The following is a 17,616-nucleotide window of genomic DNA, read 5'->3' on the forward strand; positions in this document are numbered from 1 at the left end:
GGCAGGAACAGCTCTTTGAAGGAGGAGGGATGGGATGAAAACCACAACAGAAGGAAATCCAGGCCTTTTTTTGGGTAAATCTCTCACAGAAGTACTGTTGTTGCTAATAGATACTTAAAATATTACATAAGTAGTTTTATTTTACTTAGAGTGAAAATCTGGGGAATGCAGAAGAGTAGGAAAAGAAAAATACACCCATAATTATAACTCCAGGAGATGAACAGTTCCAAGGGGGAGCCCCACCATGTGCTGTTGGAAGTCTCATCCCATACAAGTCACATACATCAAGTGGCAAGAACACAACACCAGACTTCCCCTCCTTCCCTCCATCAATTCATCTCCCATCTTGTCCCAGAAAGAATTCTGCATGGCTGCATGACGTGGGCTAAATCCCTTAAACCAGACCTCGGTCCACACCTGTAGAATAAGAGACTATATCACTGCTACTGGAACATTATCAAATAATGTGAATGTTACTCACTGAGCACCTTTCTCACACCATATACAGTGCTTAGTATATACACACACATATCATCTCTGTGAAAATGCTTTGTAAACCTTCAAGCACCACTCACAGACTATTGCATTATAAAGTTTTGATTTGTCTTGATGACAATTTCATCTTCTAGAAGGCAGAGGAAGCATTAAGAGGGGACAACAAGACCTAATTCTAAACAACAAAGAATCAGGGAGAAACCTGGGGAGAAAGCGACAGTATCATGTAGATTTCATTACAGATTATAAAACAGAAAAGCCATCCACACATTTTCCTGGTAGAACTTTCCAGATCCAATGGACAATATTTCACATTATTTTTCTCAAACTCAACCTTTCCTGGACGTGCCTTGACAGCAGCTGCTTCTCCAACACACTGAGCACCAATGAGAATGAAACATAATGGGTCCACAAAATAGGAGTATTCTGTGCTATATGAGAATCTGAACCCAGAGTCCAAAGTGTGCCAAGTCCAACCATAAATCTCCCTCCTCTGATGCACACTCGCTGGCACACAGGACTGTGCACACCTCCTGCACCCAGCCCACCACCTGCCGCTTCTCAGCCGACCTCACTTCAACGCGGGACGTGTAGTTAAGACCCAGTCATGAAGCTCTGCGTCTGAAGTCTTGTAATTGAAAAGAGCACAGAACGTTTGTTACCGTGCCCCCCACCCCGCACAAGACTGCAGCGAGGGAACCGTTGAGGCCAACTTTAATTATACCTCCTTGGGGTGCGCTCACCTGCTCTGCTGTTTCCAGGAGGGCAGCAGCTTCAGCCTTGCCCAGTTGCTGTACCATCTTGTAAAATTGGCTCTCTTCATTTTGCAGCAAAATATATGGCTCATCATATTCTTTCAGTCTTCCTGAATCCAAAACCTGTTGATCAGCAGAAAGCAACAACATATTATAACTCAGACAGTATTTCGGAAAGGGGAAGGAGAACAGAGAATCTCTTTGGGTGGTTTGCCTGGCTGGTGTTTAAATGGTGCGATTACCCTGTTTTACCAGGCAGACAAAGGCCTAACCTGACCTTTCATTATTATAATGTCACAGGAAGGGAAGAAAATGAAAATTTTAGATGAAGATCATGGGCACACAGCAGTTCTGTGGCATTTTGTATTCTGCCAAGGGTATTCTGGGTTATCATTGGTGCCATCGGCTCTCAGACTCTGAGCTTCGAGGGCTGTTTATACAGACATTCAGAGTTGGGAAATTCCTTAATTTAAGAAAATCAAGCAATTTTTCTGAAAGAAGGGGGATGATTACAAACCAGGAGGCAGTGACCTTAAAGCAAACTGACTGCCAAGCCGTCTGACAGAATCTGAGCACTCCTCGGAGAAGAGGTAAATGCCTCTGGAATTTCTCTAGGGTCCTGGCGGATGTCCGCTGGTAAGAGGGGACAAAACCCTTGCTGGCAAGATTGAGGTGCAGCCTGAGGCTGGCTTTGGTTGTAGTTTATTATTCTGAGAGTGAAAGGCTGGCTGGAGGGGCTGCTACCTAAGCAGCTTTAGAGTAATTGCTCTGCACAGAAGAACTCTCTAGAAGTCCATTGTTCTCTTTGGGTTAAGACTACAGACGGAATTAAGAAAGTGAGCTCCAGATTCCAGTGATCGTGGCCCCCACAGCACACCGAGGGGCAGCCCCATCTGGGACCCAGGACATGCGGATCGGTTTCCGAGCTTATCTTCCCTTGCTGTGCTTCCTCTCCTTCTTGGGCTGCCTACCTTTTAGTCCTTTTATTGCTCATTAATATGTCCACTAATTGGACATTGAAAGAGAGGAAGGGACTCTTAACTTTGCATTTCTACCCATCGGTGGCTTTGGTTAATGGTTTCCGAGGGAAGAGAGTCTGAAACAATTGGCCCAAATGATGTACCTAGGAAAACAGTTCTGATGTTAAGTGGTACTTAGTTCTTTATTTAGGCCATATCTAGAGTAAATATATCTTAAGAGAATAGCTGAAACTCTAAGCAGGACACAGGCTGTTTTTCCACATCTCGGTACCTCAGTTAATTTCATCCCATGGTATTTAATCGGAAACATTTATTAAGTCTCATAAAGGGCATTTTCCTCTTAATCTTTTGTTTACTATGGTGAATCACTGCTCAGGGCAGCTTTCTCAAAAGAGTTCAAGAATAATTGAATCTGTCACATCCACATAGTAATTAAAATGTCCTGTAATTTGGCATGCCAATTTAAAGGCCCCGAATGGGTAATTTTACTTGAGCATAGCATTATACAGTATAACCACTCCTCCTGACATCGAAGAAGGAAAAATGAATCTTAAAATACAGGTCTCTCTTATGCTAAAGACTAAGTAAATGAGTAAATCAATTACTTCATACAGTGAAGAACTTGGTGTTCTGCAAAAACAACAGCTTTTTAAAAACCATCCCTTCAGAGTTGGTGGACTTGACTTTACATATTTTTAATGGAAGGAAAGTATTACTAGATATAATAGGATTACCAAGGTAAGGGACAGAACAATTTGAGTCTTCTAAGTGTTAGCAACTTAACGGCTGCGCATTATATTTCATAAGGGGAGTTTTCCATTGTGGCGGGGATGATAGAACTGTTATAATGCTTGATAATTCATTAGAACTTCCATTTTAACTTCTGTAAGATAACACTTTAAAAGTGTGAAGAATACACCTCTTTCATTCTTTTTTGATGTGCACCAGCACAAAATGCGGCATCTTAAAACGTGCTGCATTATTACAGCCCCAAATGGACTAATTCACAAGGTTTGAGAAAGGGGATGCCATGGCACCTAAATGGAATATAACACAAACATGGCCACCTTAAGAGCAAGAAGATCATCCCATAACTAAAATGGTAGTCTTTTGAACTTGAAAAGGAAAAATAAAAGTACCTGTGGGTTGAGCATTCATTGTGTCACATGCTTTACAGTCATCACTGCTCATTATCAAGACAAAGTAGACAGCCAAGGTACAAAATTGTCTTCCATCAACCTTTCTTCCTCCCATCCATCCACCCCTTTCAACCAGTTATCTTTCCATCTATTCTCCCATCCTTCCTCCCCTCGAGTACTGAGGACCTATTACCAAAGCCCTGTTCTAGGAATGGGAGATTCAAAGATGAAGAGGACACATTCTGTCAAGAAGCTCAGAGCCAGAGATGAAGACTGAGGTACAGGTAAGTGAACAACTTAGCTAATGCTGCAAATCCGATGGTAGAACTGGGATTTGAACCGAGGTCTGACCCAGTATTCTTTCCTCTCCATGTGAGTTCCCTGAGAAAGACACTATGGGACTATATATTATCAGAAGTAAAACAAAGGAGATGAGAATTTTCACACTCAATTTTCTAAGATACCTTTCCATCTGGATAATATCTTACATTAACTTTGTATAATTTAAGAAAATATGCCTGTAAACACAAACAGCTCTGCTGTCACTGTCCACTGCAGAGCTCTTAGACTGAGGCTCAAATTGCTTACTGTGTGCCTGGTATATACTCACAGAAAATCAACTTTATTAAACTTTTAGGATTAATAAAGAACAAGAAACACATAGCCAAAATACACTTGAGGAAATTTAAGTAAATGCCCATTAATTCCGGCATGTATGCAGCAAGCACATATTGCATATTTAACTGCATCCACGCTAGAAACTTGGGAGAGGCAAACATACGTAAACCACGGCCCCTGCCTTGAGGGCCTGTGTGGGAAGGAGATAGAGAACTAAATCCTCCTGTGTCTGTGATGCAAGAGGAAAAGCACCAGGAGCAGCTTAGTTGCAAAAGGCAGGACTTCTGGCCAGGGTTTCTGAGAACAAGCTTCAAGCAGAGCAGAGAGCTGACGGGGCTCTGAAGAATGGACAGATTTCAACACGCAGAAATGAGGACAGCAGAACAGTGGTCATTCCAGACACGGAACAACGTGAGCCTAGGGGCCTGAGGTGCACCTGTCAACTACCCAAGGGCAGTGGCATGTGGTGCACCCCCAGGCTCTGGCACTGCTCGTGACGAGTAACAGGCACACAGTACATGCTGGCTGAATGTTCATATAAAGGAAACTAAATTCAGGGCATGACTAGGTGACTGGCCAGTGGTGTGGTTTGGCAAGACTACGGGGTGAGATTACAGGGAGAGCTCAGCTGGCACTGGGTGCCAGGATGCAGACAGGAAGGACCTCATACCTCAGGATAGTGCTGTGGGAGGCAGGCAGGGAGACCAGGGCTGAGCCGGAGGCTTGAAGCTCATGTCAAACATCAGAAAAGAGGAAGGACAGTCACAGAGGAGGGAGAGCTGGGGGCCGAGGGCAGCACTGCCCAGACTCCCACCAGCTGCTCCGGAGCTGCGCTGGAACGCAGATGGGAAAAAGGCCAGGAATGACATTTTCCCCACTAAGCCTTTACATTTACTGCTTTGATCAAAGAGTCTAGATCGTTTATGACAAGTAAACATAAAGCAGCTCCAGAATTTCTTTCAGTACAGAAAAACGGGTATAATTTTGAATTACTATTTTTACATCTTTTATAAGAAAAGCTCCTGAAAACTCCTGCCATGTCCCCACTTTTCCCATAACTGAGTTAAACTATAAACTGACCCACACATGCATTCAAGTTGGTGTGATGGCAATCCCACGGCCCACCCACCTCAAACTGCTTGCTGCCCTCTGGCAGGTTAAGGAAAAATACATGATACTGGATGAGTCCGTCAGTTACATAAGCTCAGTGAAGATGTGCTCATCACACTGGGTACCTGCAGATGCCCCAGCTAGCTGTCCTAGGTATACAAATTAAACAGACTCATCACAACATTGGGAGAAATGCCTGGAACAACTTTCAATATGGTGACAAGCAATGAAGGGAGATTCCACTTAGCATCAGGTAGAGTGGGGATGATCTGGGTCTCAGACTCTGCTCTTCGGCTGCCAGGCATCAAAGGGGCACTAGGACAGTTATCCAACCTTGGAATCTGGGTCCCTCATGCATAAGATAGGTGCTGCGATTTTCTCTGTGGATGTACTGTGGCAGGTATTATTCCAAATCCTTTCTGAGGTCTTGAAATGGTAAGTCACCCTCACGTGAGGAAGAGGGATGCCAGGACCTGCGGACCTCCACAGCTGCCCCCACAAAGCTCCTGCTATTGCACATAAGCCCTTCTCATAAAGTCATTTTACTAGGCCATGCTTCCTACCACTGTATTATTTTTCCCTCTGAAAGTTTGAATGAAATCTCTTGGCATGTTTTTGAAGGAGCATTTCTCTTCTGCCATGTTCTGTGGCCGTGAAGGCTCTTGTTAAAGTAGAGTTCCATGAAGGAGAAAAATACAATTTAAGTAAAATTCTAGGCTGTTTTTGTGCTTTCCCAGGTGGGTATGTTTCAACAGTTTCTGATGTTAATTCTCTGGGAAAAACTACTAAAAAAAGGGTTTGAAAGTTTAGGAAGAAAGGCAAAGATTATAAAGCCTTAATTGGCCTATAATCAGAAGAGGTGGAATGTGAGGGTTTTGGCCCTGGTTTTCGTTCTCTGTAACTCATTCCTACACTTCTCTAACTACTGGCGGTGAAAATGGGGAACACGGGCAATGATATTGTTAGAGCAACTGTACGTTGTCATGTTCTTCTGCTCACACTACTAGGTGGTGTGCTATTGGCTACAGGAAAACAGGTCACAAGTAACCAGCTAATGCCAAAAACTATGGGGAGAAGCTGTCTTTAATGCAGAGATAGCGGTATTAAGAGAAGAAGGATTTCTAATTTGTCTGTCTTGCTCCGCTGTTTCGTGGCAACTGAGCAAATGAGGAAGATTAAATTAGCTGTCATTATGGCTACATCATGTTTAATAAAGTTAAAATTGAGAGAACATCTTTGTAAAATACAATCCTAAGCCTAACCCATTAATGGCGCTTAATGAACCAAAACTAGGTAAATCCCTTTGGAGAGCCAACACATAAACAAAGCTATTAATTAGGTCACAGTTGTTTCCCAACAAGCCTTTTGTTTGATTTACTTACAGTAAACAAAACCATATCCGTATGTCTTTGTGCAGAAGTATTCACCAGTGCAACAAAATGTAATTATTACACCTTAAGCACTTGCAATTACACGACTGCATGATGGCAACACTGTTGGTTATGCCCTTCATTAGCATCCGTCACTTCCCCAGCCACTCCTCGAGGCTGGCCGCCTGCCCTCTGCGGCATTAGGCTTTGCAGCCAATTGACTTGTCTTTATGTCCTTAAGCCTTCAGAGTAACAGAACAATCACTTGCTTTCTGGAAAGGAGATTGGCATTTCTAAAGCAAGTAAGAAAAAAAGTGCTTCAAAAATCAAAGGTTTGAGAAAGATCGTCACTTATGGTGTTTTGCTGATTCGGAAAGCCAGCTGGTAATCAGAAGCTCTGGAATCAAAATGCAAAGTTTATACCCAGAGTGGATGGGGCACAGAGAACGATTCCTCAATGACTCCGAAGCTATAGGGAATGTAGCTCTTGGGTGCCCTGAGGTCTGATCCTGATTCCCATCCGAGGAGTCAGCAACAGAAACCAGCTCTGACCAAGATGTAAAACAGTGGCCAAGCTCGTACCTGCTGGACCCTGTGACGTCACTGATCTCCAAAACTGAAGGTCTCCCAGACTGGGGTTGGGAGTGGGAACCGCAGCTCCCTAGGGAAAAGCAAGGTCCACTGTAGAAAATAAGTTCAGCCATTGCCAAGGTAACCCGCCCTACAGAACCCTTGGGTTTCCTGTCTCCAAACCGACTCGCCCCTCAGTCTTCCCTGTTCACCGCGATGCTCAGGCTCCACACCTAGACACCAGCAGTAGCTTCTCCTCTTTCCTCCTATCCCACACTCCAGCCATCACAGTCCACTTGGCTCCAGTTCAACCTCCAGTTCAACCATTTCACCATTAGCACCTTAGTCTAAGCCAAAATCCAGTCGAGAGAGAGGACACAATTGTGAGAGCATGCAAATAATGCATTTGGAGAACTGCCTGATGATCAACGTGGTGTAAACTCTAAAGACGGGAGGGAGAGCAGAGTGGGACAAAGCTAAGGAAGAAGGGAAGGGTCGGCTGTAAACGGCCTTGGGACACCACGCTAACATTTGGACAAGGACACTGATCGAGAGAGAGAATAATTGAAGTGCTCTAAATTGATCAGGAGACACTGGTAAGTAAAGCATTAAACAAATGACCAGATTTTGATAATGCAACAAACGGATTATGAGGATACAGACATTCGTGTTTGTGGGTCAAACGTTGATGGCTAAAATTTAGGAGTGGCCAGTTGACAAGTCTGATAAATTCTGTTCTTTCTTGCTCTTCCTGTAACCAATCACACATTCCAAGGTGACAGTGTTTCTAAGTATTAGATAATAAAAGGAAGCTGTTACCATCAATGTTGTAACACCAAAAACCAAAGATAGATCTATATAGTACATTTAGGAGCAAAGATTTTATTTGAATGGGCCCCCAGCTGAGCTGGAGATGATGCCATCTTCTGGCTGCTGCTCCCAAAGTCCACTAAGTGCTTCAAATAGGGATTCCTCACAGAATGATTCATTTTCTGCGGAAAGACATTTCTGGGGACAATCTGTGAAATGCTAGGCTGAGAGATGAGCACAACAAAGTGGCTGATAAAGAAGGAGGATTGCAAATGCAAGGTTATTTTTCTGATTACCATTCAAGAACATGAAATGAACTAAGAATGTTCAATGATAGATGCCATCTCTGGAATCTAAGGGTCACTGTCTTGCAATCTTGGAATGTCACATGATCACTCACAAAAGTCTGCTGGCGTGGCCTGCTTCCATCTTCTATTAATGCACACTGAGAACTAGCCTCATTGTGATCCCCAGCAGCTGGGCAGTGGCCTTTCCTGGGAGGTCTGAGCACAGATTCTTAGGGCCTGTACTCTGAGTTCTCAGGTCTGGAGACCTGTCCTAGGGCACAGTAGCTGCTTCCTAAAATTAGGACCCCAGTGTTTCAGTCTTTCGGTCCTTCAATTCCTATGAAACAAATTCCCCCATATTAAATCCTTTCTGTTGAAAGACTGTTTTTCTGACTAGACTCTTTCTTCTCAGGTTCCCCTCTGCCAGCACATCTTGTGAATATTCCAACAGCTGAGAAATTCTGCAGCCTTACCCGACAATCTCCTGGTGGTCTAAATGAAAGGCTAAGTTTGAGGCCATATTTGGAGTATTTTTATGACTGGCCATCTTAAAGAAAAATGACAATTCAAATTATATTTTCATATGAAAATATGAAATTACTGAAGATATTATTTAATAGTGCATTCTGAATGTGTTGTAAGTACTCGAGTTATTGTCAGGAATGAGAAGAAAAATGCATGGAGAATTAGCTTATTGCAGGTTTCCACCAAGTTTTACAAGGGTAAATTGAAAATCTGAACATAAACGGAACACCTGGAATTCGACAGGTGAGGGTCTTACCATTATTTTGTCGCTGTCAATAATGGTGTTCAACCTGTGCGCAATGGTTAGCACAGTGCACTGGGCAAATTTCTCGCGGATTTTTTTTTGTATTAACGCATCAGTTCTGAAATCAAAGAAGTTTAGTTCAGTAGAGAAAGGAAAAGCAGACTTAAGGCTTAAAATGATTATATGATATTGTTATAATGTTTTAAAAAGCCAATACTTTATGATCTTGTTCTTATAATACTGAGTATAAAGAAAAATCTACTTAGAAATCGACTATTTTTCATAAAACAATGGAAAATATTCTTCCCTCTAAAATGCTTGAAACTATTAGGAGTTGAATTTAGGAACCTGTCTCTCTTAGGATATCTGATAATATCACTAACACATATTTTGGTTTCTTCCTCGTTTCCCATAATGCTATCAAAGAGAGATCTCTGGGGTGAAGCAAGCACTTAGAAACATTTCTCAGTGTCATTCGATGTTTCCCGTTTACCACGTCTAAAACTCAGATTCCAGGTTTCATGGACCTTGTCTCCATACCTTGGATCCACATTTGCTGTCGCTTCATCAATTATCAATATCCGATTTTTCCTGAGAATAGCCCTGGCAAGGCACACCAACTGTCTCTGTCCGACACTGAAGTTCGATCCTGATTCTGCTAATTCGGTATCCATCTTACCAGGAAGATCTTCAATGACTTCTTTAAGTTGTACCTGTGGATGTGGAACTGATGCATTAATACAAAAAAAAAATGATATTTTCCTTAACAAACTACTAGGAAGTAGACAGGCATCCCAGACATTAAAGCTTTTAAGTCCTCAGTGCGTCTTGCATATCCTATGCGTACAGCCACATGATGGACAGTTACTTGCATTTACTGAGAAAGATGGCTGAGTCCACTCAGGCTGAAATCTTCTGACCTAAGAGCGCAAACTTAACAGAAGTCAACTTTTCTTTGTTGGCATCAGTAGGCATAGCCTGTTCCTATGGTGCCAATTTCATTAAGAAATATGAAGTATGCTAAATGAAATTATATCCAAGGTAAAATATAGAAAAATTTTAAATGTTCCTACTTAATTTTAAGTTGCAAGATTACCACAAGAATTTACAGAGACAGAAAGCAGAACAGTGGCTGGCTAGGGGGGGTTAACTGTAAACAGACATGAAGGAATTTCTTGGGGTGATAGAAATGTTCTAAAACAGGAATGTTATAATGGTTGTTCATAAATTTACCAAATAGGGGGATTTTCTGGCATGTGAATTACACCTCAAGAAAGGTGGCGTCAAGAAATCAGCTCAGGGTCCTCCATCCCTGCTATAGGACATCAACCAGGAACACCTCCTAGGGATCAGTTAAGGAAGTATCTCTAAAAATGTAACTATTTCTCTCAATATGGTCTCAACAGAAAAGTTAAAAGGATCTGTATGGTTGAGACAAGTTTACCAAAGTACAATCTGCAGAGGAGTCAGTATATTAAAGGGACATTAAAAAAAAAAAAAGAATTGCAGGAAGTATGGTTCTTTAAAGATATAATTTTTTTAAAAATTGAGGTATACTTAACATAACATTACACTACTTTCAGGGTGTACCACATAATGATTATTATTTGTGTTTTCTGCAAAATGACCGTAAGTTTAGTGTCCCCTGTCACCCTGTAAAATCACATAACATGCAACACAATATTGTTGACTACAGTCACATCCCCATGACTTATGTATTTTATGACTGGAAGTTTGTACCTTTTATCTAAAGATAAAATCTTATCGGCAATTTACCATTTTGGAGGGGTTTAAAGTTTAAAAAAAGTACTAATTCAAACAATGGCAAACTGCACCTCGGGTATGTATTAGTGAACATGGAACAACCTATTTGGAGGATGGTTCTTTCTTGAGTTTAATCATGTGGCTACATTGGTCAAGTGCATTTACTTCAATCTCAAATGTTCTGCAGTGAAAACTCATAAAAATCGGGGTACAGTATACACTTATTTCCCCCAGATTATGGTATAGATGTTGTTTATTATTAATCTATCTTCATAAAATTGTCACCAAAGGTTTAAAAAAACCTTTTAACTGCCAAAGATAATCTGAAACAACACTGGGTGGTGGACCTCTGATAAATGAGTATTTGGAAGAATTTTTTAGAGCAAGAACCAAACTTAGGCTATACTTGAGAGCAAAAGCACAAAGAGTACATACACTTCAAACGAAGTGATCAACAGATTGATGAGTGATGGTCAATGAACAGGGACACAGCATTAGATGTCAAACAACAAAACACCAAGGATAAATAGGTAGTGTTTGCATGGTAGCCTAAATGTGGAAGGACTTCTATTAGTGTGATCTTGAATTGCACTCATGATGGAAGTCCAATCCCAAGAAACAGAAGTCTGAGTTAATTAAATATGGCATTAGTATTTAGCATTAGCACGAAAGGTATATAAAATCCGAGTGTAAGATTTGAGTTGTGGTGCAAGTCCTTGTAATGAAGATTATGAAATGGAAGATATCAGCTTAGTTGAGCCCCGTCTATTACAAAGAAGAGAACTTCTGAGCATTCTTCTTATGAAATGCACCTATACACCAGGTGATGGAATGGATCGAACATGGTGGTGGCAAGGATCATCATCAGCTCTTCCTTCTGAGCTGACTTCCATAATTCAGTGGACCCTTGAGCAATGCAAGAGTTGTGCATTGACCTCCAACCCCAGCACCCCCATGCAGTTGGAAATCTGTATATAACCTTTGACTCCCCCAAAACTTTATTACTAATAGCTTACTGTTGATGGGAAGCCTTACTAAGTGACAAACTCGATAAACAGATATTTTGTATATGCATTATATGCTGCATTCTCACAATTAAGCTAGAGGAAAAAAAGGTTTTTTCAAATTGTCACAATTCTCCAAAACATTTCTAAATATACTTATTGATAAAACTATGCATAGAAGTGGACCTGTGCAGTTCAAACCTGTTGTTCAAGAGTAACTGTACTTATATATGCACATTAGTCTTTCTTAAGACTGATGGTCTTACTTCGAAGATATCATCTCACCCTTGCCCCTGACATCTCCTTCCTACCTGGTTTTGACCCTCCTTCAGGTTGTCCCTATCTGCCTGACAAGGAATAAGGGTTGTCAGGAGAAGAACAGTGAGAATGTTGTCCAGAAAACACTGTTTTCTGAGAGTCTGTGTTCATTTCTATGAATCAGGGTTGATTATGAGAATGGCGTGGATATGCAGGCCCTCTGGGGGTTGCCATATATTCAAGTCATCAGTAAGTATGAGAAGTGAGAAAAAGGCAGCAGAGGTAACAGAACACAGTGACTTGGAGTTAGAGCTGGGGAATTTGGAAGCAGATAATAGCTATACTACTACTACTCAATTTCTTGCATTAGGTAAACTGTATTATGTAGAAGAATGTTCTTGTTTTATAATGTCAGGGTGAATAGCACCTTATAATGAGAATTTCAGCAACTTGCTTTCAAATGGTTCTGCACAAGCTGGCGTGTAAAGAGAGGAAGAAAATGCGCACACTATTAACAACTAGCGCATCTTTGCAGAGGGTATATGTCTGTCCGTATACTACTATTCCTTCCATTACCCTGTGATTTGAAATTTTTTAAATAAAAAATTGGGGCCTTCAAGCCAAATAGCTGGGGCCTGCATCCTGCCTAGCGCTGCCAGTTGGGCAAGTTCCTGAATGTTTTCTATCTTAGCTTCCTAACCCAAAAATAAAACTATAGTATTAGAATAATGGAGGTGTTACCTCCTAACATTGTTGGAGTTTAAAATGTGTGTAGAGGTGACAACAGTGCCTGAGACAAAGAAAGATCAATAGATATTGCCTATGATTAATAATGCTGTCAGTTTGCACCTCTTCATGTTCTGCTCTATTTTTCTCCTTTGCATCAGTGTCAGTACTGAGACTTTATTATGTATTGGCTTGTTTTCCACCTTCTCCATGAGAATTTAAGCTCCAAGAGGGTAGGGACTTGTTCTCCTTTGACACCTTTGATAGTCCCAGAATTCTAAACAAGGCCTATCTAAAAGCACTCAATAGATATGTGTTGGATGCATGAATGAAGCCATAGGGGCATCTCATTTTTGTGACATACTGGTTCCTATAAAAATTAGAAAATAAATCCATAAAGATAATTTATATTAAATACCATTTTCTTATTAAATGTCATTTTAAAAGAAATACATTCTTCCTAATGATTATCTGGCTCCAAGATATCATAACATCACACCTTAAAATGTGGAAAGCATTTAAAAAAGTTATAATTGAAGGAAAACAGATCAAGGAATATTTTTCAAAGCTATACATCTCAGTATAGAGTGCCTCGGATCATTTTTAAACTTGAGAAAGTAATAAACTACAGTGAAAATTGAAAATAACAAACTGAACTTATAAGACACCCCATAAACATTTCAAAGTAGCCCCACTATGTGTGCAGCATCTACCAGGTGCCAGCACCCCTCACAGGAGGTGAACATGGATGTCAGATGGTCTTCACATTTTGTGGAACTTTCTTACTTTTCAAAAAGAAAGGATGGTGTGGGCTAGTAACTGAACAGACATGGAAATGCCATCAATAGAATAAAGCCAGTAGTAAATGGAGTATAGGGAGAGCCCATTTACCAAAATACATGGCCTAGGGGATATGGAAATGCAAAGACTGAATTATGTGTTTCCTGACATATATGCTGCTGATGCTCAGATTTCTGTCTTAGTTTCCTGAATAATGAGACATAGTTGTTTTCCAAGAGATACTATCGATGTTAACATAATAACTGGATTTCTTCACAGTTCTGACATGATATAAAGTGCTCTTAATTGTGCATCCCAGTATTACAGCTGTTTTGTTTTTGTTTTTTTAGCAGGAACAACATACTGCTGATTCATTTTCAGTTGTATTTCCTGTGCTTTTTTGACCTTTTGATGATAAATGGCCTCATCTGTAGGCATTACTTGTGTTCTAAGTTTCTGTTGTTTTGTAGGTGCCCCAATTGGCACTAATTTCTAAGCAACTTTCTTCAGTTTACAGCTGACTATTTTTTAGTGTATGAAAAAATAAGCAAGATGAGAGGGACAACATGCATAGGAGTGTATCCCTCCTCAATGCCTAAATCACCCGAGGGAGGAGGAGGAGGCAAAACCTAAAAGGACTTTCTAAAAAAAAAAAAAAAAAAAAAAAGCAGTAGCAGCTTTTCCTTTAAATTTAAGTTCTTCAAGAGGGCAAAACAGCAGTGCCCTCTTACTGACTCCCAAGCCAACCCTATGAGATTAGGGTCCCGTTTCCAGTTTGGCATCATTTACAAACCAGCTGACGAAGGTTTTTTAAAATACCTTATAGGAGCTCCCAAAGACACCAGGTCTCCTACCACCTACTGAAGAGCAAGACAGGTTATGATGCTCAGGTTTAGTATAATAGGAGATGGTAGACAGACCGAATATGATAGAAAATTCCAGAACACGAATGGCATTAGAGTGGTGGGCGCAATTCTTTGTGTGATGTCTCTTCAGATAAATGCACATACAATTATTACATTATAGTACAATTCCAGAGATATAAGGCTCTTATTCCATACTCTGAGGGCCCGGAGATTCCAAGGACTGCAGGCAAAGAGTTCCTGACCTTAGAATGACCCTCAGCTTCCCAAAATGTGTGGTCAGGAAACCCTTATTACTACTGTGTGAAGTCTGAAGTGCTTCATCTGCTAGGAATACAATCCAGATGATAAAAGCAATATAAGCACACTAGAGAAAATCTGGAGAATTCAAAAAAGCCAGAAAAAATAAAAATAAATCACTCATAATTACCCCTAAATAAGCAAAGTTAATATTTGGTGCCTTGTACGGGTTTAAAGTGTGTTCTGATTAAAACAGTTGGAATCATACTGCAAATATAATAATATATCCCAATTTTTAGAAAAGCTACCAAATCTTTCATTACACAACATACACTACACTGAAGAAACCATTCCTTGAGGAACATGAAGAATTTCTCCAAGAGACACCACTAAAGTAATGAGGTCCATTCCAGAAGCCATACATGGACACCACTCACTTTAGGAAATAAACTCATGTTTATTTGTATTTACAGAAAGTTCCAAACACTGTTGAAAATAAAAGCTGGTCTCAGTATTATCTTGACCACTTCTACCAGGTCACCATTTTTGTAATTCAGAGAGGCTTCTAAATTTTAATGTTGGCAGAAGAAGTAAGTTATGGTCAAGTTCTAAGACAGTTTTATAGGATTCGTCTCCCAATTTCTTTACTATCCACAGCCCAATGTGTTTCTCAAGTAATTTTACTTCCTGAGAATCTGTGAAGAGAGATCTCATGCTCTGAAACAGAGAAATAATTTACTAGTAATTCATGTTTTAAGGTGTGTTACAATTTCACCCTTAAATTTGTTGTGTAGGTTCAAAAGCTATGGGTCATTCTATCTTTCACTGTATTTGATGATTAGCCATTCTCCCCACTTCTCTCCTAGAACATCACTAGTAGAAAGACTCACAGACTTAAATGAAATCAGAGGTCAACTGCTTTCAAATAGGGAGGAGATGGTGAAGTAATTGGCCCAATTTAGGAAAATAAAATTCTTATAGTTTCTGGAAGGCAGGGTAGGTGTGTAAAGACTCAGCACTGACATGCCTTCAGAAACCAGAATTACTGGCAGGAAATTGTCGGGCTTCCAACTCTGCTTGCTCACAGTTAAACCTCATCTAGAAATGAAAGATTTCAGAACTAGCCCTGCAAGGGGGACAATAACTGAAAAACACACCGTTTCAAAAGCAACAGTCATGGTCACTGGGATTTGTGGGGGAAAAAAAATTCTTTTTAAAGAAATAAGCCACACTTCACTGAAATGAAGGGATCATTCAGCATTCAGTATCTATTTATTGTTTACTTTTTAAAAGCAAAGGCCTGAGCTAGGTCCCGTGAGTATTAGAGGTCTGCCTATGGTTTAGAAGTCTAGACATGGTTTCTGCCATCCAGTAGCTTAGAATCAGTTTGCAGAACTAGGGTGACTACACAGAATAACTGGTGTTAAAATACACAAACCAACAGCATCTGAACAGTCAAAATCCCTTTCATACCAAGGCAAGGAGATTCAAAGAACTGGTCTGAGGGCAAACACTATACAAATAATAGAAAATCCTCTAGAAATGAATGAAGCAGTATAAAAACAGCAAAAGCCTCAAGGTTCTGTCACCTGCATTCACTCTATAGCATTGAAATGACATGTCTGCCAATAAATATTACACATTATAACTGTGTACTTTACCTTTACAAACACACTCTTATAAAGCTACAGAACATTTTACTGGTATGACTTCATCTATCTTTCAGTTAATAGTGGAAAACTATTAATATCTCTATTTATGGGTGTTCTCTAAGAACAGAGAAGTAAAATGAATGTTCTAAGGAAACTGGTCACTAGGTCACTAATAGAATTTGAACCCCAAAATATAAATTCTAGTTGAGTGCTCTGCTAAAGACAAGATAATATTATCCAGTTGCATTGGACTCTAAGTAAGAAAATCAAAATGAAAACGTGAGGCATTTTATTTTTGGTTTTCATCATCTTTATCAATATACACATTTTAAGTCCATCCATGTTACCAAGGTTCTCCAGGGTGGTGAGCAAAGTCAATTAAATCATTAAGTTCCCATTAATAACCTGCAATGCTCTAAGTATACATACCCATATACTGGTGCTAACAAGTTAAAATTAATTCCATTTCATAAATTACCTCTTCTAAGGCATTCCACAGTTCCTCATCTGTATGCTCATTAAAGGGATCCAGATTTTTCCTCATTGTTCCAGTGAATAAAACAGGTTCCTAAACAACCCAAAATAGTGAATGTTATTACCACAGCTTCTTTTCATTTTATTCCAACGCTGGCTTTCAGAACAGAATTAAAATACAAAGAAAACAAAATTCACTATAATCATTAACAATAAGGTTGCAAATGCCTATTTACAAAACAGTGTCCCTCTTAGTTTTCCATACAAAGAATACAAAGTATTCTCTCCAAGCTTCTGGACCATTAACACTAACAAAAGAAACTGCTGAAGTGTGTCATCTTAAGGAGAAACTGAAGAAGAGAAAGGCAGGTTTGATTTTTAAAACTGCCTTCCTAGTCATATCTGCTTAAACAGGAAAAACAAGGATAAAATTATTTGAGAAACTTTACATCAAGAAAGCTACATAAACTCATTGTCAGTCCTAGCGTGACACTGGAAAGTATCAATAGCAACCTTAGCTCAAGTTTATTGCTAAGTATTTTCACATTGGCACGGAAGAGTCCATGAAGATATTTTCTCCATTGGTGAAACCATCTTCCAGGATTGTGAATCTCTCCACATGTGCAAATGGGACATCTTTGTTTTTTGTAGGGAATGTAAAAACTGAGGGGGCCAGGGGCACCTCTATTCATGAAGAGATTGCCTCTGATTTTGCATCAGCTAATCCTCACATTATCTTGTCTGTGCATCAGGATTACATGCCTCACAGAGTCTTGTTATTAACTACAAGGACAGGATAACCTGAAACCCACTGAGACGTGCGTCACGAAAAAATTGTTTTAATTTAAATAGCTCTTCCTATGCATCTGCTTTAGGAAGAGCCACAATTAAATTCTCCTGAAATATGTACCTCTTCTGGATTTCAGGAGAGAATCTTTTACATGAGCTTAGG

General features: G+C 40.1%; 1 protein-coding gene across 3 annotated transcripts in view; it reads right to left on the reverse strand.

Moving 5' to 3' along the window:
* ABCC4 (ATP binding cassette subfamily C member 4) overlaps positions 1–17,616 on the reverse strand; it is a 239,495-nt gene that overhangs the window by 10,513 nt on the left and 211,366 nt on the right. Inside the window, exons 27-30 of one of the 3 annotated variants that reach the window (XM_036893689.2) lie at positions 16,669–16,758; positions 9,444–9,616; positions 8,916–9,021; positions 1,239–1,373 (exon numbers count right to left, since the gene is read on the reverse strand). In XM_036893689.2, the coding sequence (XP_036749584.2) occupies positions 1,239–1,373; positions 8,916–9,021; positions 9,444–9,616; positions 16,669–16,758 (504 nt within the window). Of the gene's footprint in view, positions 1–1,238; positions 1,374–8,915; positions 9,022–9,443; positions 9,617–12,726; positions 15,256–16,668; positions 16,759–17,616 lie in introns of those variants that run through there. The other 2 variants (XR_008994591.1, XM_057494606.1) reach the window with 2 other exon arrangements.

The sequence above is a fragment of the Manis pentadactyla genome, chromosome 17, assembly GCF_030020395.1.
Source record: "Manis pentadactyla isolate mManPen7 chromosome 17, mManPen7.hap1, whole genome shotgun sequence".
Lineage (NCBI taxonomy): Eukaryota > Metazoa > Chordata > Mammalia > Pholidota > Manidae > Manis > Manis pentadactyla.